This window comes from Pollachius pollachius, assembly GCF_949987615.1.
Source record: "Pollachius pollachius genome assembly, chromosome: 10".
NCBI lineage: Eukaryota > Metazoa > Chordata > Actinopteri > Gadiformes > Gadidae > Pollachius > Pollachius pollachius.
In genome coordinates, this window is record NC_136943.1 from 8,648,030 (window position 1) to 8,669,698 (window position 21,669).

Genomic DNA, 21,669 nt, shown 5'->3' on the forward strand with positions numbered 1-21,669 from the left:
AAGCATACTTTTTTCAGGCTCAAACGAATTGCATGTTTAAAGAACTACCTTCTTAATGTCTGTATTTGACTAATTCACTCAAAGCTGAAAAAATTACTGGAAGAAGAGGCTTTCCTCACTCCTTGCACTCTCCCAATGGAAACAATATAAGGAAAGAGCAACATTCCACTGTCCAATCTGTGTCTGCTTTGCATAAATTGCCTCCACACAGCAACCCACTAGTACATACCTCCCTCCCATGTTAATCCAGACTCGAGAATATCCCCTTTGTGACTCGAATAAAGATTTGTTAGATGGGTGAATAAAGTTGAGTTGGCGTCATTAACCTGTTGTAGAAAATGCTTACAACTTATCGTTTAAGTTTGTGAAAGTGTTGACAGTGAAAAAAACTCCTCCAATGACACATTTCCATATAGACAATACAATGTTATCTTTAAAGAATGTACGTATTAGTATACAAAAATAGAGATTTTTATACACACATCTTTATACATACTATAAAGTACTAGTAGCTACTCATTTTTTTACAATGTTAAAAAATTGACTCATGGACCAAATCCGCTTGGAAATTAGGCCCCTGACAATTTGTCGGAAGTTTGACACCGTTGAATGTTGACCTCAATTGTTTCACAATCCTGTTAAAAGCCATCCCAAACAGCAAAGCCCGGTGGCTGTTGGTGTCTGTGTTTCCTGCGGTGCCCCATGTGGGGCTGAAACAGTTTACTGATGGTGTTCAGGCCTTTAGGCAGCAGCACTCTGTACTCCTCCTCTTCGGACGGGTCTCTGCAGTGTTCCCCTTGCCTTCCACCCAGCAGCTCTTTAAGTTCCAACGTCCCACATGTCCCCAGGTAGTGGTAGGGCTTCTTCCCAGCGTTATCCCTTACGTTGACCCTGGCTCCGTAACCCTGAACCAGCAGAGTGATTATGTCACTGTGACCATGGAGGGCTGCGATGTGCAGAGGTGTGTAGCCTCCGTGTGTTTTGCTGTTGACGTCCACGCAGGTGCCTTTGCTCTTGGAGATGTCCATGATCTTGCGCACCATCTCGCCGTTGCCCCCCTTTACAGCCCAGTGGAGGGCTGTGAAGCCAGACAAGAAGTCTCTCTTGTTCACCAACTGTGTGTCCAGTAAAAGCAACCCATAAACGTGCCTCCACATTCCTGCACTACACTTGACCAGCCACTCGTGAGCGATTGGATCCAAAGGAACGGAATCTGAATCCTCAACTTTTCTCCCAATGGAGCTTTGGGACCCCGTATCTGTAGGGGAGCCCTGGCCATTTAACATCGGCTTCGTTAAGTTTTCACAAGATTTCGACGCGTGTGTATTCCTCTCAAATATTTGACAGAAGCGATTCACGGCTGGTACTGTTTGTGACAGGGACTTGACTGGAAATGGCTTATCTGGAGTTGTATATTCAGATGGCGTCTCCGAATTGAAATCATGAGGTCGTATCGGGGTACGAGGGGGTGAACTCACCGATACGACAGCAAAGACGGCACCACTTTCTCCTTTTATACACACGTGATCACTTGAAATATTAAGGATTTTCAGTGAATGCTCATTTTCAGTGCGGCCGTTTGTATTAATCGGTAGAGCCATGGCCTCGGAATGATTATATATGGTGTCATCATTGAAATTACCGCTTAAGTTGAAGGAATAGCACGCATTGTTGTTTTGTAGGTTGTACAGTATTTCTGCAGACTCGGCTTGATCGGTGCTGTGGAGAGGCGAAGCAGCGGTCCGGAGTGATGGGTCTTGATGGGCACCACCGTCCCCCGATTTCAGCCCTTCGCCGTCTCCCTTCACAAAGTCCCGGTATCTTTTCTTTGTGACCACAAACTTGACACCGTCGATCTGTTTGACCACGGCAACGCTGTTCACCAACTTCTTGAACAAGTCCCTATTGTGTTGCTTTCCCGCGGGATCGCCGCAGTGTATTTGACTTTTAAAACAGTTCAGCAGTTCTGCGTTTGTAACCTTGCCGCCGTGCTCCAATAAAAAGGTTAAAATTGTGTCCTGATTTAAAGCCATTTTTTCTAACAACCTAAAATAAATGATAACGGGAAGGGAAAAAAAAGCAGAACGGGCCACAACGACCGTCCGGCTCCACATACAATTAATTCTCCCAGTCCCGCCCCCTCCTCTTCCCGGTACTAGTGGGAGATGTCCCCCCCCCCCCCCCCCCCCCCCCCCACAACCTGCTGTTTCCGGGGCCTCTTTAAAAACAATCACGTCGTGCGCGTCCACGGCACATTAAACCCAAGTGCGCGTACTTATTTATCTATCATAAGCCCCACAAAGCCGCTATTATTCTTTCATGCTTTGACTTAAAAGTACATCTCCTATAATATTTGGAAGGGGGAATCGTGTTTCTTTTCAATCGAAAATAATTAGGTGATTCCCTTTGTGGTGCGGCGATCATAAACCAACCCCATAGTTCTCAATGAGCAAATTGATCGTGCATTCCAGCACCGAGGGGGTGTTGCCACCAAGTGGCCATGTTGAATGAATTAAGCCGTTCCCTTCCAATACTCCGGTCAGATGAAGACAGCTCCTCGTAAAGTCCCTCTTACTACTGCGGCGTCTGACGATGGCGACCACTGAAATAGATATTTTCGCTGTAAGTATCCCCGATGTGTATATTATTCAGTGTAGGCCTATACATTACGCTTACGTATAAAAATTGTCATCTCATTGCGACCTATTATAGACCGGGGTTTATGCCTCCCAACATAGCTTGTTTATTATAGCGTTCAGGTGCCTCGGTGGGGATTAGCCTATCCTGGCTGGTCTGACGTGCATGTCATGCGGCGGCATCCTTATGTTGGTGTTGACTAGCCAATGCATCGAACTCGGTGTGTTTGAATGCATTTTAAATAAGACTTTTTAAAGGTCAATTACGCACTCCAGCGCCTTGAGACGGGGTTACTCACGGGATGCAAATTCATTACGCTTCCATAACGAGGCCAAAGGCAGTAAACAAACTACTATAGCAAAAATGCTTGTGTGCTTAGGTTGTTATAACGTTAATGTTTAATGGTAACTGTAATTATGCTCGTGTATTTCTGTTAGCATAAATATTGCAACGCAAGACGGCAGATTGTGATCAAGCCTCGCCTCTGCTAATGACTGAGACAATTGCATTAAACACCACTTAGAGTTTATTGGTGTCTCACTTTGATTTATAATGCTCTTGCTCATGTTCTTGGGTCTCAGTCAATGGTTGCCGGTTTTGCAAAATAAGGATAACAACCACACACGCATGCACACACACACACATGGTGTGTGAGTAGAGGACTTGTAAGGGTATGGATACCCTCTCACCCTGTCAAATAACATCCATATAAAGAGCTCTTTGTTTGCTTGCTTGCTTTTGTGTGTGTGTGTGTGTGTGTGTGTGTGTGTGTGTGTGTGTGTGTGTGTGTGTGTGTGTGTGTGCTCATCAAGCAAGTCATTTTCCTTGTGTGAAATCTTCTGAAATGGGAATTCTGTTTGTCCCAGCTTGTATCTGGCATGAGGAAGAGCAACGTCTACCAAGCATACAAATTAATCAGACTGGACTAATTTTAGGGCCATCTTTTGTCCCATATATTGATTCAGACTTTTCAGGAAAACTTTAAAAAATCAAATTCCTTTACTGAAACCATGTCAATGCATGCGACTTTGGATTGCAAATTTTTTGTCGGCTATAAACAAGGGTTATTTTTGCTCTTTATGGGTCTTCCTATGGTTGTAATTTCCGCTACTTAATCAAACTTAATCTTACTTCACTTCACAAGGTGTATTTAACTGCGTTGCATTGTAAGCTGTTAAGTGAAACATAATTATTTTATTGAATTGTCTATACCGCACTATGAAAGACATGGAGGCACAAGGGTGTGCCATGAATTCCATGTTCACTCAATGGCATTGTGAGGAAGAAAAGTGGCAATTGTCCAAAAGATGGGAGAAAGCATGCTGTCAATTGAAGTACATTAATATTTTTTTCTTTTTCAGAATGAAGAGAAGCGTAGCCTGGAGCTAGCTGGACATGTTGGGTTTGACAGTCTTCCGGACCAGTTGGTCAGCAAGGCGGTCTCGCAAGGATTCTGCTTCAACATCCTTTGTGTCGGCAAGTTTGGATTGCATTAAAAGGAAATACAGATAGTCAGACAGACACTTTATTATTCCCAAAGGAAAAAGGCAGCCAGTCGCTCTATTCAACACACAATAAAAAATAGCAATACACACAGAAACAAATAGCCTGTTTACATTTCCTACACTATACATAAACATGAGATACTTAAAACATTGAAATACAAGACTCTGAGCTTATGTAGATTGTTAAAGCAGTAGAAAAAAATCCATATCCATAGGAAACACATACAACCCACTTAACATGCGGTAGTGGAGTAGGAAAAGTAAAAAGAATAGAACCAACAGAGCAGACAAACAGCGTTTGATAGGCTGCCACTTGCATCAGTACCGGAAGTATACAAGATGCAATTTAGTAAATATGATGTTATTTGAAACACATAGTAAGGATAACTTCCTTACTTTATAATGGCCCACCTTATTATTTACAAATGTAAATTGCTTTCTACAGGTGAGACAGGGATCGGAAAGTCAACGTTAATCAACACTCTTTTCAACACAACGTTTGAGAGTGACGAAGCCAGCCATTACCTGCAAGATGTCCACCTACGGCCAAAAACGTATGACCTGCAGGAGAGCAACGTCAACTTAAAACTGACCATCGTGGACACTGTCGGGTTTGGAGACCAGATCAACAAAGAAGAAAGGTATTGTTTACTTTTTGTGTTTTCTTTTTTATTCAAACTGCAAACTACTGAATGCATAACTTAACAGAGTGCAGAGCATAGGCTGCATAAATTGTATGGTATATAAACTTTGCACAAAAAGTAAGGAAATTTGTGTTTGGTTGATCATTTCTCTGTGGTAACAATGCTTTTTGGCAATAAATCATATACCGTTGGAAAGCCTGTATAATTCCCTTTCAAATGGTGCCCCGTTTGTAAGGAACATGCACTTGTGGGATGAGCAGCAGAGCTGAGTATGTGGGTTGCGCCCATGAAAAATTTGCCAAATCTTCTCTGCCAATGCCAAACAACTTATTCTGCCATTGACTCGTTTGGTGTTTGGTGGATTGGATAATTGAAGTTTGAAGAAACAAGACATATTGGCAATTAAACAATTTATTCATTTCACAAACAGGAGCCTCAGTAGCGTGTGGAAGAACCATGCACAGCCACAACAGCCTGGCACCTCCTCCTCATGCTGGTCACCAGCCTGGTCACACACTGCTGTGGGATGGCATCCCATTCTTCAACCAGCATTTGTCGCAAGTCAGCTAACGTGGTTGTGTTGGTCACTCTGGCACGAACAGCACGCCCAAGCTGATCCCAAAAGTTTTCATTGGGGTTGAGATCAGATCTGCTAGCAGGCCTTTCCATCCTCTCCACTCCAACATTCTGGAGGTAGTCTCTGATAAACCCCGCCCTGTGGAGGCGAGCGTTGTCATCTTGGAGGACTGAGTTCGGTCCCAGACTGTGGAGATATGGGATTGCCACTGGTTGCAGAATGTCATCTCTATATCTCTCTGCATTGAGATTGCCTCCAATGATGACAAGCTTCGTTTTTCCAGTGAGGGAGATGCCACCCCACACCATCACACTGCCTCCACCAAAAGATGTTATTCTATCGGTGCAGCAATCAGCATAGCGTTCTCCGCGTCTTCCCCACACTTTGACCATACAATCCAACTGCCGTAGGCAGAATCTGGACTCATCACTGAACATAATGTTACTCATCACTGAACATAATGTTCGGCAACACATGCACTGGAACATAAAGGTTCCAGTGCATGTGTTGCCGACACCAGCACAAACGGGCCTGGCGGTGAAGGGCAGTCATGGCAGGACTCCTGGCAGCCCTATGAGACCGGAGATTGGCTGCGTGTAGTCTGTTCCGGATTGTCTGGGCAGAGAGCCGTCGGCCATATCGTCCTGCAAACCTTGACTGCAAATCCACTTCTTGGGGTGTCGTCTTCTTGGGACGCCCACTTTGCGGCCTGTCTTTGACATCCCCCGTTATATGGAACTTGGCCTTCAATTTGGAGAGGGTACTAGGGCTCACTCCAAATAATGCCACAACTTGGTTTTGCGGAGCACCAGCTTGAAGTTGCCCAATCAGGTGCCAATCAGGCACCTGATTGGCAGCACCTGGGGGTACCAGAAGCTCAAAACAAGTGTCAATAGCAACAGCAAAATAACCTGAAAAGATTTGGCAAATTCTTCATGGGCGCAACCCGAGTACTCAGCGCTGCTGCTAATCCCACAAATGCATGTTCCATACAAATGGGGCACCATTTAAAAGGGAACTAAACAGGCTTTCCAACGGTATAAGATTTATTGCCAAAAAGCATTGTTACCACAGAGAAATAATCTACCAAACACAAATTTCCTTACTTTTTGTGCTAAGTTTATATAGAGTAGCTAAAGGAATCAGAAAGACGTGACCTTTTACTGTACATTTGAAATCATTAATGATTAATATCATTGATAATAAGCTAATTTCTGTGTTCGGAAATATAATGACTAAAGGGATTTTAAAAGGCTGACATTCTGGGTTGCAAGGCTGCAGTTGCAGCAGAGTTTCTAGATTCTGAGATAGTAAAACATTGCCCAAAGTGCAAGGCAAGCTAAGCTAACATTGAACAGGAATCTAACCTATGATGTGGATGAAAACGAGACAGCTGAGTTATCTGTGATTAATGTATCATAGCTTTCTGTTTACTTTGCAGCTATAAACCCATCGTGGACTACATCGACACCCAGTTTGAAGATTTCCTCCAGGAGGAGATGAAAATCAAGCGTTCCCTGCACAACTACCATGACAGCAGGATCCACATCTGCCTGTACTTCATAGCCCCTACCGGCCACTCTCTCAAGTCGCTGGATCTGGTGACCATGAAGAAATTGGACAGCAAGGTTTATTAAGCCTGACCACAACATTTTTTTTAACTGTTAATTTGTTTTGCATGTAGCTTACTCTGAAATAGTGATTGTTACACAGCAGTCCAACGAACTGATTGTGATCACCCAACTTTCATGCATTAACTACTTAGGGATACCAACCTCATGCATGCAACCCTGATAGATGTAGAGCTTCTGGATTTATGTGGGCATGTTAGTTTTATTGTATGAGGGATTATTGTATGAAGCTAAACAGGTTAATTCATTATAAATAATGACATTTATTTATTCATTTTAAGTAGGTATATTTATTCATTCAAGTTTTTTATCAGCATATTTTTTTCGTATGCAGGTGAACATCATCCCTGTCATTGCAAAGGCTGACACAATCTCCAAGAGCGAGTTGCACAAATTTAAGATTAAGATCATGAGTGAACTGGTGAGCAACGGAGTACAGATCTACCAGTTTCCCACAGAGGATGAAGCTGTCACAGAGATCAACTCCACTATGAATGTGAGCATGACTCTATGTGTCTTTGTCTATGTCACTGTCTCTCTGTCTCTGTGTGTTTGATCACTCTCTCTCTCTCTCTCTCTCGCTCTCTCTCTAAGGGCTTATACATATGTAATACATGTTTAAGAAAATTCTACATAGCCACAGAATCAGGGGCTACAACATAGACTCAGGCTGGATATTTTCTTTTGAAGTAACAAAGTAACAAAATTGTCATGTTAAACCCCGTTTCCTGTGCATACCGGTAAACAGCCTGTGTAATCCGTCCTCCCTGACTAAATGGATCCCCACTAACACTAGGGGCAGTTTTCTGATCCAAGGCTTTGACCTTAAATCAGTTCAATTTTGATCTTCTCTCCAATGAAACCAAAATATCAAAAGCAAAACAAAAGTATTTTAGGTGCAATACAATACAATGCTATACAAGTCCTTGCTATTCAAAGCTAGACATTTTATTATCCATATGTATCATATTTTGATGTACCTGCAAGAGAGTGAGGCGAGAGGATGCAAATAAAAGCATAACATAGCACCTGACCTTGTCTCTCAAAATCGCAGTGTACCTGCGCCAGAGCTGGGATTAAATAGGCAATATAGAATACCTAAATTAGGAGTCGATTACTGGTAAAGAGTTCCAAATTGACCCCTGGTGGCCAGCAGAGGGAATAGCAGGAATAGTATTCCAGACGGTATGCCATTCAGACAAGGGATACACCGAGCTGGCCTCTCCTTTAACGGTCCTGCAATTGTCTACCAACAGGCTCATCTTCCCTTTGCTGTGATTGGCAGCGTGGAACAGGTGAAAGTGGGCAACAAGACGGTCAGGGCAAGGCTCTATCCTTGGGGATCAGTACAGGGTGAGTCTGTACCACTGTGTTAAACAAAGCTGCTGTTTTCAATGAAATACCTATGGCTCCACTATAGACCTAGGGTTAAGATAATCATTAGGTAATTTGCCATTAACATGTGAAGTTGACATTCTAGGCAATATTGGATTCATTCCGAATGTCTGCCTTTTTTCTAACAGTGGAGAACGAGAGCCACTGTGACTTTGTGAAGCTCAGGGAAATGCTGCTTCGTGTCAACATTGAGGATCTAAGAGAACAGACGCACGCGCGCCACTATGAGCTCTACCGTCGCTGCAAACTGGAGGAAATGGGATTCAAGGACACAGATCCAGACAGCCAGCCCTTCAGGTGAGATCAAGCCAAGAGTTGGGTTAAAGCTTTGGTGGGAAGACATCCAGAGATTATAATCCTAATATCTAATACTTTGGCTATTGAAAGTTGCTGAACATCTGTATGTATTGGAATAGTTGGGACATTTAAAAAAATCTGACAGTGTAAACTGTGTCTAAACTGTGTCAAAACCAAAGACTTGAAGTATTGATTCTGTATGTATCACACAGCCTGCAGCAGACTTACGAGACCAAGAGGAAGGAGTTCCTGGTGGAGCTTCAGCGCAAGGAGGAGGAGATGAGACAGATGTTTGTCAACAAAGTGAAGGAGACAGAGGCGGAACTGAAAGAGAAGGAAAGAGAGGTAGGCCTGAGGCCCGTAGATGGATGAATCCATCCATAAAGCTGTCATTTGATTTTAAGAATACTTGTATTATTCATGCATTATGTTTTACCGCCCTCTCCAGCTGCATGAGAGGTTTGAGCAGTTGAAGCGCATGCACCACGATGAGAAGAGGAACCTGGAGGAGAAGAGACGGGAGCTGGAGGAGGAGATGAACTCTTTCAACAGAAGAAAGGTGGCTGCCGAGACGCTCATGGGTCAGGCTCTACAGAGCTGCTCCCAGCAGCCCTTCAAGAAGGACAAGGACAAGAAGAAGTAAGTCCACTTTGTTTTGGTTGGTGTTGCTCTGGTGGTTGTTCTTGATGGTGGTGTCGGAATTTTAATGACTTCTAGGAACAGGTTTGCAGTGCAGATGTTCGCTCACAGTTACTCAACTAAATTCTCGAAGGGGGATTGATTTTTCAAATATAAATAAAGGTTAAATTAATCCAGAAATTAACAAATCAAAAATCAGTCAATTTAATAAATAATCGAGTATCTGTGGCTGTTAAAGGGCTGTAATAAGCTTATTGCATTATTTAATTCGACCCAAAGTGAAATTATGAGATAGCTTACCTGTCTATTAGCCACCTGCTAGCACTGTGCCTGTGCACTCATTGCGCATGACAGGAGTCTTCCACAAAATGTTCCAGAAGGCTAGGCAGACCTATTGCTATAGATAGCAAGCTAGTCATGTGTGATTTAAGAGAATGGCTTTGTAGGGCGGCCTGAAAGGAGGGGAGGTATGTTTTTGGTTGGTTACCTTCAAAATCTAGCTTACTCCGGCTGTTTTCCCCCAAATTGCCTACCCTAGCTTTAAGTCATGACTCTGTGTTCTACTGCCTGGTCTGGGTGGAGTTGAAGTGAGAAGAGAATGGAGTGACTAAGGGATATAGCATTGTCATACCAGTAGCCCTGTTGGCTACGACACTGATACTTGGGACAGATTGAGTCTGACTTGGTGCAGCGAGACTCTGTTGGGGGGTCACAGCGTTTATTATACTGCCCGCTGCCAATATCTCTGTTTGTTGACCTGGAAGATTGCATCCCCAACCGGGGCTCTACTCTTTAAATACTATAAAATGCTACAATCCTAATCAATATAGACAGTGTATACGCAAATAAGAATATTACTTGGATAACAATGAGATCATCTAAATCTTAAGTGGCCGATAAAAAAACATTGCACACAAAAAAAACATTAGCATTACATTCATTACATTAAAGCGGCATTCTTGAAGTTCTCAATTTCATTCTCTTTTGCTGCACCTATGGTGACAAAAAAAAAGCTATTTGTTGTTACAGACACAAGTGAGTTGAAGAATGGTTCTGTTGCTGTAGCTCCAACTACCTTCTCTTTTGGAACAACCACTGCTGGGTGATGGAAACTGTGTCACTACTTGTGGTGCTTTTGATTGTGAATGCATTGGAGGGAATCCTGCCAATGTCAGGGCTTTTATCAGTGGGCCATAGGCTCAATCACCATTGTTTTACCTCAGTCGGCGAAAGCGACTTACTTGAAATTTACTTTAATAAAAGAACTTTGGAGATCTTCGAGATTGCAACTTTAACAAAAAAATGTATCTGCCTATATATAAATGCATCATTTAGATAAATATAGGAAGATAGATTAATGAAGATAATTTATGTTGAGATTGTTCAATTCAAGTAATGGGATTAAATGGTTTATTTGTAATATTGGTGGTTTGTAAAATATCATTCATAAATCAACATCCCCTATTTGTCTTCATTATTATTTTTTTTGTCATATTTATCATGTTTTTGCCATTTGTTTTCTGTCCTCTTTTTAGTTGATTTATGGAGCAGTCATCCAGGAAAACCAGGAATGTGTCTTTCATCAGCATGGGAAAAGACTTTGATATTTGACCTTACTTTTGATGTTGTATGTGTAGACACACAAACACTGAGGCAATATATGTATGTGAGCTAAATTGGCCATAAGCCACTGTGAGCTTATGGATCAAAAAAGGTATGAACAGTCGATTCAATGTGTCCCTAATGCTGACTCTGCTAGATATATGAAAACAGAAGCACAGACTGCTATCATAACACTGCTTGTGTTGTTTTATGTTCATGCCGCCAATGTGCAGTTGTCTGCCTTTGGAGATGTTACTCACAATGCAAAGCACCCAACTAGAATACTCTCCTTATAGCTCTCTTATAGCTAACAGCAGCTTCGATTGCACTAGCATTAGAAAGGGCTAGGGTTAACAGAGTTTGTGTTTTGTTATCGATTATTACATATTTATATTATATAACTCACTATTGTAGTGGAATTAACTCAGTGTCCTGTAATATGAAGACAGGTTGTGATACAATAACTTTAATGCACGTTGATGCAAGTTGATTTCTCTTCAACTATATTAGAGTAATACATTTTGTAATGTACATAATTATTTTAATACACTACATGTATTTTCTGACCTGATAGTGTGGAGTGAGTTCTTTTTTTAAAGATGTTGTCTTTCAGAAGGCATGACCTGCAAAGATGTGAGCTTTGTCACTGATTTAATAATTTACTTTAACAATAGGAAGGAATAACTTATTTGCTTTCCCATTCAAATAAAGGATGATGAAACTAAGCCATGCATCTGTTCATCATTCTGTTGATTAATTTCTCCATATCTCCCCTCACTTATCCCAAAATATGTCAGACCATCCTTATCAGTGAAACTAAATACCCATGCTATACATGGATACCAAATCACAGTATCAACATTTTGCATGTATGATAATAAGTCTAATTGGTTGTCTATGCATGTGTTTCTTCATGTTATTAGATAGGTGAAAGCATACTGCAATTGTTGTTCTAAAACTGGCTGACATGGCTTTTCTCTCTTTTCATAGCTTCTTTAGTCTTCCGTCCGCGTGCTCCTTAACCTCAGGAAGGAATTTGAATTAGAAGACTATGCAACACAACAAAAGATCGCAGCCTCCCCGTGAGGTCTACCTTCACATGTATTCATAAGCAGTGGCTTCAAAGCATGGTTTCTGCATGAACACAACCCCCCCTGAAATAAAATCTCAAAAATGAAATTATTGTCATAACCTAAGATCCTTGACATTTAAAGGTATGTACACTTTCCCCTTTGACAATTGATCTACACTGTGAAGGTATTGGATATAAAAATGTATTTTTTAATCGTTTGGCTAAGGTTATTTTCACTTCAGCACTTTAAATTGTATTATTTAATATTAATATTTAATATGAATATTGAAAATAGTGTGTCTATATGACGAGAATAGCCAACGCAATTATAATGAATGTTGTTTCTGTTTAATAGTTTTTTTTTATCATTTTGGTTTGGCTATAGTGTAGGCCTATCTAAGACGAACAAATTGTCTTAATTATTTCAGTGTAAAGAGAAAAAATCTCAGGCTGGTGAAGTCGATTTAAATGATTATGATTACAGCAGTGCTTGAAAGTATGTCGTTAGTGGATTTATATTTTTTGCTGTAATAAATATCGACATTGAAAACACCCGCTTGACTTGCTTTCTCACTGGCTGGCTGCAGTAGCACGATTACCGTACAGCGAGACTGTTCAATAAGATAGCAAAGTTGCATGGGAAAGGCAAACAACTGCAATGCAAACCGGTAGTATTTTGAAAAGTAAGAAACCTAAAAAATAAATAACGTTAAAGGTTAAACACATTAACGCTCTAAAACAATATTAAACGACTTCCATGACGTGATTGGGTGGACGACGATGCAAACTTATGAAACTTATCTTCCAAATCAGAAGACCTCATTACATCCATGTAAGAACTGTCTGCAATAGAGTAATCGTATCTGCCGTAAAGTGTAAGAAAACTGTCGTAGAATGACGTAATCGTGGCCCTTCAGGAGGAAACAAGCGTGGAATTGCACTGGAGTGGTTTCATAGATGAGTTGTGTTTCATTAATACATTGTATTTTCTCTTAAACGGCAGACTAGGTAGAGAAAAGCACTGACATTGTGGAGAAAACACAGTGAAAACGACCAACGAGGATGTTTAAAAAGTAAGGTGTTCATGTTTAATTATCAAGTTGCTTTTGCTAAATGGCTAGCTAACCGGATCCACTAGCAGAATCGTTCCAATGACAACCATGGGCTGCATTTCATTATGGAAAATAATAATTTTGCTGACGACCTACATTCTTTACTATTAAATATGACATAGTCCCTAAATATGGTCTACTGTTTGACATATTCATTGGAAGAACGTCTGACCGGAGACAAGCTTGTTAAACTTTGTTACAGCGGTAGTTGTCTTATCTATCCGTTTCAACCTAAACAAGCGTTACATTACATGCATGGTAATAACAGAAAGAAGTCAAAGGATTTATCACTGCCGATAGTCAAGAGTAAAGCCTGTCTTTCTTTTTCTTGAGAAACCGCCATGGATATGCTATTCGAATGACCATATGCGTAATGTTGCGGACCACGTTACTATTCATTCAGATCTTCATAATCAGTATCCGTCATATGGCCTAAAATGTTCCTGTCATGGGGCTAATCTAGTCTCGCTATGAATGCTGGATCCGATATTAAGGCTAATAGGCTCTTAACTGATCTGACTACATCACATCTTGCGTTACTCCTGCAGTCTAATACAGTCTTTCATGTCTTCCCTTAGATTTGATGAGAAGGAAAACGTTTCCAATTGCATTCAGCTGAAGACTTCGGTTATCAAAGGAATAAAAAACCAACTGCTGGACCAGTTTCCTGATATAGAATCATGGCTAAACCACATTATGCCAAAAAAAGATCCCGTCAAAATAGTGAGATGGTAACTGGTACTATTCTACTAACTTATTCCACGTGTGTGTGTGTGTGTGTGTGTGTCCTATAGCTGGTTCACACCATATATACTGCCTAATTTTGCTGTCATTTGATTCTCTAGCCATGAACACATTGAAATCCTGACAGTGAATGGAGAGCTGCTATTCTTCAGACAAAGAGAAGGACCATTCTACCCAACTCTCAGACTACTACATAAATGTAAATATTGATATAGTTTCAATAGTAATCTGGCTTAATATGGATGTGTGTTGTTAATGATATGCATTTGTATGTTACAGATCCTTTTATCCTTCCACATCAACAAGTAGACAAAGGGGCTATTAAATTTGTCCTAAGTGGTGCCAATATCATGTGCCCTGGGTTGACGTCACCAGGTGCCAAACTCTACCCAGCAGCTACAGACACAGTGGTTGTATCCTTTCTCAATAGTGTACAATCCCGTCATCTATTTAGAAATGCTGTAGTTGCCACAATTGATAATTATTTATGCTAAGTATAAATCCAGATTATTACTGATATAGCATTTGGCATTTGTTTGTAGTTCTTTGGCACATTATCAATTAAATAGTTTGACTGTCCCATAATTCTGCAGCTACCACCTACTTTTCCTGGGTTTAACGTTCTTATATATTATAGGAACGTTAAACCCAGAACGTTAATATTATTATGTTTAAATGTGCTTTGTAATATTGGATTTGGATGATATTTTATTTTAAGGCTGTTTTCATCTCGCACTCTGACGTTTGTCTTTAATGGTCGACGATAGGCCATAATGGCAGAGGGGAAACAACATGCACTTTGTGTTGGAGTGATGAAGATGTCCGCAGAGAGCATGTAAGATATTACAACTGTACAAACCCAATTTTTGTAACTGTCACCCACCATGCTGCTTCAAATCATGTCCTTGTGTCTTTCTTTTTCATCTTTCCTGACGGTTCTCTTCGGGCAGAGAAAAAGTCAACAAGGGCATCGGAATTGAAAATGTTCATTATCTTAACGACGGACTGTGGCACATGAAGACATACAAGTGAGGTCACCAATATCCCCCCCCAACCAGTAGCCCTGGACAGCATGGAGCTTGTCATAGTGCGGGAATGAGCTGCCAGTCAGTTGTTTACACCAATGGACTTAGCTGTGTCACCTGCTGTAAGCATTGAATCAAAGCATAATGCAAAAATAATAAAAACCTGCATTACATCTCCCCTTTCATTTGGTGTTTAGCCATGTTATTTGATTAACCTTTAGCTCCAGTCTGTGAAGCACTTTGGAACATTTATTAAAAGGTGATAAATAATGCTACACATAATTATAAATATAAACTGATTTTAGGATGAAGCCGAGGAGTAAAAGATGGATAAAAGAACATGCTAAACATGTTTTATTTGGGATATAGGGAATCTGTAATATAAAGAGTTGCTATGTATTAGAGCATGGGTCCCGAACACAGGGTGCACTAGGGCGCCCGCGTGGACCATATGAGGCGCCCACAGGCCTGTTCTAAAAATAGCACAACTCATTCTTGAACAACTCTCACCTTTTTTAAGTCATTGATAATTATTGTGATAAATCAACATGATCAGTGTCTTCACATAGATGAGTATCAATCATTAATAATATATAACTAAAGGCAAACTGAGCACATTTGTTATTTCAGAAGAGTATCAAACTGGGTGCCCTTCGTATGACTCAGTACCCATGAAGTAGCTCTCAGGTTCAAAAAGGTTGGTTACCCCTGCATAAGAGGCTGTAAACCACAAGTAGGCCTTTCTGCTGCGGTTATCAACTATTTTCTTTTGCAGTTTAGCACTATACTCAGATTTTAAGACGGCAATATAATTGAGTACCCTTGCATACCGAAAGTCAAAGTCTGAGGACTTGTACTTCCTAAAATGTAGCATCTTTCTGGTTTCATTCAAAGGTTGCTGACCAATCAATTCATTCCCCACTAAAAGAGTAAAAGGAAGTCACATGTTGGTGGGACAATATCAAATCATTACCTCAATTGTATGCCTAGACATTGAAGAGTAGACTCAAAAATATACATCATATAATTATGGATGGGTCAGAATATTCGATTATTCGTTCCTGAGGGTCAAAGTCGATTTTTAGCATTTGGACCATTAGCGCATATAAGGCGATATGCGCTAGGCATATCGCCTATGCCTAGCGCCGGCCCTGTAAAGTGTACATATTTATAATTTGAACTTTGTCCCAGCCTTTACACCACAGATACTATAGGGTCTATAAGCATATAACCACGTTTTCTGATTAAAGTTTAATGCATTTTTCACAATTCACCAGCTCTCGTTTTGAAGGCTGAACAGACAATTCGACTGGAACTACTTAGCAGGTAGTTGTTTTTTTGCGTTCAATATATTAAGTGATTTCTTGCCGAAGACCCATGGCTGCCTTTGTGAATGTCGGCACACATTGAATAATCGATTATTTGTTCATACCACCCACTGATTATTCGACCATGAAAAATGAGTTATTCCCATCCCTAATATACTTTTGGCTTGAAAACCACTTATTTTTATTATAGTATAAATGTCGATAGAGATGTAATTACAATTGTTACTTTATGGAACACGCATAAAAGAACAATGCTCACAACAATTCTCAGACTGTTGATCACGTTAAGAAATTACAATATTGGGACCAATTTTAAAATCTAATTTAAATATTAATCCTATCCCAATCCACCATTCCTTGGTAAAAAGTAAATTAAGAAAAAGCACCTTCCCAAAAACATTTACAAAGTCATGGAGGAATCATAATTCCACGTTCAGGCCTAAAAAATACAAAACAGATTAGTCATTGTCCGAACCCTCAGGAGGTTGAAATAGCAGCATGTCATTAAAATTGTGTCCATAGGGACGAAGTCTGTACACACCAAACATCATGACTTGCATCTGATTCACAGACATTCCACTGAATGTGATGGCCAGGTCTGAACAGCAGCCCTCCACAACATTTGAGGGGTTGTTTTGAAGGCTATCAGTGACGAGGCGCTCTACAGTTTTGCTATTAAAAAGTCCCTTTCCTTCAAAATCTTCCCCGTTCTCTGCAAACACTCCAGTGTACTTCAGGCATATGGCCAGCTGTTTCTCCTCAGTGACCTTCCACAGGCTACTCTCAGTCTCTGGACATTTCTCACCATCCTGAAACACGTTCAGAAGCCTTTTTAGAGCTTCATGGCTTAGGACAATACCGCTTTCATACTCAACATAGTCAAGTTCTCCGGACTTCATAGCATGGCCAATGTAGAATGGTTCACTGGGATCCTTAGCCAGTACAAGGTATTTCAGGTTCTCAATGATGGCGAATGTAGTAGGTCTTGCGATAAAGAACCAGCGGATATCCCCGGCATTATCATAGGCATGTTTGAGAGCCTTGCGGAGTCTGGCCCATTCATTTGGTTCCTGTAGGTCTATTGCATCAAGCTCCTTGAAGGCCTCTGAGCTGTAGAAGGCTGCCTTATCACAGTGTTTGCTCCAGGTGTCTTTGACTGTGGCCCAATGCTGCAGAACCTTAGGATGGACCATAATAAGGCAATAGACTCGCACCTGTTTGGTAAGTTCCTCCATCTGATTCTCAGTCAGGCCTCGAAGCTCGTCTTTGCTGGGCGCTTTGACATGATGGTGCTTGTGGTTGTCCTCTTCGGTGAAAGAATAACTGGGGGTTAAAGTGCCAACGAATGCTAACACCAAGCAGAAGAGTGCTCCAAGGAGCACCCCCTTCAGGAAGGAGTTGCTGTCCGACAACATGTTGGACGTCACTGAATTATGCAGGGGAGAGGGCAGAAAAGTATTATTACCATTTTACCCACTACATCACGTTTAATTTAAAATAAGTTGCTTTTGGGTTTGGTTTGAACTTTTACATTGAATAAAGTGCTACTTCTAATAGCCACCGGGGGTCTAAACGCCGTTGATTGCCTTCAGGGTTTGCTGTCCTGACGTGGAGTTCAGTTTTCGGAGACGTCCTGCCACCTTTGGCTACGACTCTGTAAACGTGTAGACCCACCGCGACGAAAAAGCTTTAGTTTAGGTATCTTACACCTCATTAAACGAAATCTGTTGTTACAGTTTGGTAATAATTCAATATTATAAAAGTAGAAATAACCAGGAAATTTAACATATTAAATGAACATATGGCACAACATCAAGCTACGTCATATCACCAGGAAATAGACATTATGGAATGGGGTCAATAACTGCGTCCCAAATGACCCTTTTGCACACAGCGCACACAAGAATTGAATACTATTTAAAAACACAAGCGTTATCGATCGATATGTTTGGAAACCTTAAGAAAATACGCAATTAAAATATATATTGTACCTCGGTGGCCGTCAGTGACACTGCTGTGGTTGTTAACCCGTATGAGGTTGCTTATCTGGTTACGTGAGTATTCAAATGTACGCTTGCTTGGCTCAAGCTTCCCCGTGAAGCTCGTTCGTTATACATCCATGCCAAAATAAACTGCAGGATTTCCGGGTCCGGGTCACATGACTTGTGTTTTGCCAAAGCTGATTGGCTGGTTAATTTTTTTGATATCTACGGCGAACACACTATTTCAACTGAAACACTCGGAACACTGAGATAAAAAAACAAATAAAAAGGCTTTGGTAACGAGGAAGGTTGGCATGTTATTCACATGGCTGCGCTCCAGTTCAACTTTGTGTTATTTTTTAGTTTTGTCGTTGTGCATAAGCGATGTTTTATGCATGTGCCTGTGTCTGTCTGCTCTTCTGTTGATTGGAATCCCTAAAGGATTGTATTTTTCAATTGTGGAGATTGATATATTGTATTGCTGTCCATTGAAATTACAGCAAGTTACAGTAAATGCCCACATTTAACTATAATTTTAAGGTTTTAGCCTGTAGATGGCAGTATAAGACGAGGAATAATTCACTCTTGGAATGAGATAGATAGAAAAATATAATAGAAAAAACTAATAACAATAGTGTATACTTTATAAATCTCAAGTTCACCTGCAACTACACCTGCAACTGATCACCTCAAAGAGAAATGGTGGCGGATTACAAGAGGATTAAGCCACCTATGCTGCCAGTCTCCATTGAGAGGAACAATGTGGAGAGGGTCACCACATACTTATACCTGAGAATACACTTGGACAATAAACTGGACTGGTAGGCCAACACAGATGCACTCTAGAAAGGGCAAAGCCGGCTGTACAAAGAGGCTGTGGTCCTTCAATGTCTGCAAGCTCCTCAGGATGTTTTGCCAGTCTGTCATTGTACTCTCCTATATGGGGAGGCAGCGTTAAGAAGATGGATACTGTGCGACTGGACAGGCTGTTAAGGAAAGCTGTCTATGTTTTGGGTATATAGCTTGAGTGCATCACTTCAATAGCCGAGAAAAGAAGACTGAACTGGATGATGGCAATCCTGGATAATGACTCCCACTGTACAAAACATTCACCTAACAGCCGAGAATTTTCAGCATCAGACTTCTGTCAACACCATGCGAAATGGGCAGGCTGGGGAGGTCCTTTGTCTCCTGGGCGCACCCAACTGTTCAACACCACACAAAAGGGAAGGAGAGAAATTGACTTTTCTGCATGAGTCTCTCTCTATTCGCCCCTTTCACCATTTCAGTGGGTACTATCCACTGACAATCTGATTGTCTCTGTCAGTTAACAGTTTACAGGCTGCATTAGCCCCCTATCTGTACTGTGGTCTTAAACTGTGTCTTTCACCTTCTCCATCTTCATAATTAGATTTAACCATTTAATTTAATTATTATAATTTATTAAAATAATTTAATATAATTGTAACAATCCATTGTTCATAAAGTATATTATCATTATTCTTAAAGTATATCAATTGTGTCAAGCGATTCATGTTCATGGTCATTCATGTTCAATTCATGTTCATACTCTTCGTTCCATATTCAAATTTAACAACAAGCCATACTTACAGTGATTACGTCCTGCACTGTTTACTTTACACTACCCCCATTGCAGAATGGACAATATTTCACATCATCAGTATCTATCAGGCCTAGTAATCACTCCACATGCTGTTTACTTTTTACTTTTATGTACCTGTGAGTTTATTTTATGTCTGCTACATGTGTGTATGATATTTTGTTGGACCACCCTTACCTTGATCGCGGAACAGATTCACTTGGCATTGTTTCGATAGGCTTCTGCAATGTCTAAAGAATTATTTCCGTCAAGTGTTGCATTCAATTTTCACCCTGATCTTGTAGGTAGACTATTGATGATGGGAGAGTCATCTTATTGGTCTGTTAGGAGACCATTAACAATGGAAGATCACAGAAGTAGGATTCCACACTGACCATTGAGAGAGTCAAACTGTATCTGAATCTGCCCCGTTAGCACGGTCAATGATGGACTCAATATCAGGCCGCCTGTCTGCCATTGAGCAACAAATTAGCAGTAGCAGTGGATGCTCAGCATTAGGGGTGGCTGTAGACAATGAGCAGCCAGAGGTGTTGGATCAGCAGAACCTGCTGAAGGCACAGCAAAGATGGTGGATGTAGAGCAGAGTTTGGCCAAACTAATGCTCTGGGCCTCCCACAGCCCATTCTTCTCTTTTCAGTGGTCTGCCATGAATTCAGAAATTGAGTGTGGCCTATTCTTATACTGTACATTTTACCTACATAGTTAACACGGTTGTCCGCAATATCATTAATTTAACTACAGACTATAGGATTGCGTACTAATAGCATGACAGTTATTTGGGAATCACAGGGTGTTTCTGTTCTAAAAACACAATTGTTCTCAAACTTTTAATTGTTGGCCTTTGATGGCTAATATTGATGTTAATGTAGAGCATCAGCAGCAGTAGAGGATCAGGAGATTGATATAGAGGGCCAGCAGCAGAGGTGTTGGAGCCTCTGCAGCTGCTATGATAGTCTGCATAGCTGTTGATGGCCGTCCACTAGCCACCCACACACTAAGAAATCAAGTTACATGAATGGTCCTAAAAGGGTACACATGCTTTGTCCCCCCAGTGGTACCTTAGCATGGTACAACACCGTACCTTAAACATTGGTACATATTTGTTCCTTCTTGTCTGTACCTCTAAAATAAAATGTCTGTACCCCTAGTTACAAAAAATTGCCTTTATGTGCTGGTACAAAACTGGACCCATTGGAAAGGTACAGAATTGGTCCCTAATGAGGTACAGCTGGGAAGACATGCCATTGTGTACCTTAAGGAGGCAAAAGTATACCCATAAATTCACTGACAAAACCATTTACAATTATTCAGAATACATTTGTTTATTTTAGTTACGTTTACATTCTAAATTCATTGTGCCTTCTAGGGGGCATCTAGTGATCCTCTCGACCACTGGTTAGATGTTTCACATTTGCTTTAATGGCATGCAGTAGGCCTACAGTCACTAGAACAGTAATTTCAAGGGTACTGCTGCCTTTGGTTCATACCCTTGTGGTTTATCGAGTTGTAGGTCATAGCCTAGGCCTAGCTTACCTTGGGCCTCGTGGGTCTCGATTTCCAATGCTAAATTTGCAAGCAGAGATATCAAATTAAACCATAGGAATTGTAAGAAATTAATTTTGTTTCAATGCGGTGCAAATATCAATTTGGTGACTGTCAATGCATGATGGAGGGCCTTCATGATATTCCATTGAGAGTATCGGCCTTCAGTTTAACCAGCCCTTTTTCCGTCATTCCCTACACAGCAAAGCGGATGTTATTTTTTAAGTGTTGGTGTTAATCAACAGGGTGCAGTGCTATTTTAACACTTAATTGATCAAAATGTACACCCTGAGAGTATTTTGTTTAAAGTGTTGGT

The 21,669-nt window shown here is 40.9% G+C and overlaps 4 protein-coding genes across 7 annotated transcripts; 2 read left to right on the plus strand and 2 right to left on the minus strand.

The window, feature by feature from the left end:
* Positions 1 to 638: 638 nt before the first annotated feature.
* Positions 639 to 2,033, minus strand: sowahab (sosondowah ankyrin repeat domain family member Ab; the record flags this gene model as incomplete). The annotated part of the gene is made up of 2 exons (XM_079744891.1): positions 639 to 1,258; positions 1,769 to 2,033. The coding sequence occupies 2 exons, from the start codon at positions 2,031 to 2,033 to the stop codon at positions 639 to 641; spliced, it is 885 nt and encodes a 294-aa protein (XP_079601017.1).
* A 559-nt stretch (positions 2,034 to 2,592) lies between these two features.
* LOC307081166 (septin-8-A-like) lies at positions 2,593 to 11,972 on the plus strand (the record flags this gene model as incomplete). 2 transcript variants are annotated; one of them, XM_079744244.1, is made up of 10 exons in its annotated part: positions 2,593 to 2,622; positions 3,999 to 4,113; positions 4,588 to 4,788; positions 6,786 to 6,991; positions 7,329 to 7,490; positions 8,251 to 8,347; positions 8,518 to 8,686; positions 8,899 to 9,031; positions 9,135 to 9,325; positions 11,918 to 11,972. In XM_079744244.1, the coding sequence occupies 10 exons, from the start codon at positions 2,593 to 2,595 to the stop codon at positions 11,970 to 11,972; spliced, it is 1,359 nt and encodes a 452-aa protein (XP_079600370.1). The 2 variants fall into 2 exon arrangements, with proteins under 2 accessions (XP_079600370.1, XP_079600371.1); XM_079744245.1 differs by having other exon boundaries at positions 4,588 to 4,783; positions 6,805 to 6,991.
* Positions 11,973 to 12,919: 947 nt separating this feature from the next.
* Positions 12,920 to 15,059, plus strand: mcts1 (MCTS1 re-initiation and release factor; the record flags this gene model as incomplete). 2 transcript variants are annotated; one of them, XM_079744571.1, is made up of 6 exons in its annotated part: positions 12,920 to 13,072; positions 13,690 to 13,842; positions 13,957 to 14,054; positions 14,135 to 14,268; positions 14,623 to 14,690; positions 14,806 to 15,059. In XM_079744571.1, the coding sequence occupies 6 exons, from the start codon at positions 13,062 to 13,064 to the stop codon at positions 14,885 to 14,887; spliced, it is 546 nt and encodes a 181-aa protein (XP_079600697.1). In that variant the 3' UTR covers positions 14,888 to 15,059. The 2 variants fall into 2 exon arrangements, with proteins under 2 accessions (XP_079600697.1, XP_079600696.1); XM_079744570.1 differs by lacking the exon at positions 12,920 to 13,072 and having other exon boundaries at positions 13,676 to 13,842.
* A 1,301-nt stretch (positions 15,060 to 16,360) lies between these two features.
* On the minus strand, positions 16,361 to 18,321 carry c1galt1c1 (C1GALT1-specific chaperone 1). Of its 2 annotated transcripts, XM_079745372.1 has the most exons (3): positions 18,200 to 18,321; positions 17,740 to 17,862; positions 16,361 to 17,634 (listed from the first exon to the last, which is right to left on the minus strand). In XM_079745372.1, exon 3 carries the CDS (start codon positions 17,621 to 17,623, stop codon positions 16,667 to 16,669), a length of 957 nt encoding a protein of 318 aa, XP_079601498.1. In that variant the 5' UTR covers positions 17,624 to 17,634; positions 17,740 to 17,862; positions 18,200 to 18,321; the 3' UTR covers positions 16,361 to 16,666. The 2 variants fall into 2 exon arrangements, with proteins under 2 accessions (XP_079601498.1, XP_079601499.1); XM_079745373.1 differs by lacking the exon at positions 17,740 to 17,862 and having other exon boundaries at positions 18,200 to 18,295.
* Between the last annotated feature and the right edge of the window lie 3,348 nt (positions 18,322 to 21,669).

What these genes read in the sequence shown, in the direction of transcription:
- c1galt1c1 (XM_079745372.1), bottom strand. Translation starts at nt 17,623, where the DNA reads ATGTTGTCGGACAGCAACTCCTTCCTGAAGGGGGTGCTCCTTGGAGCA.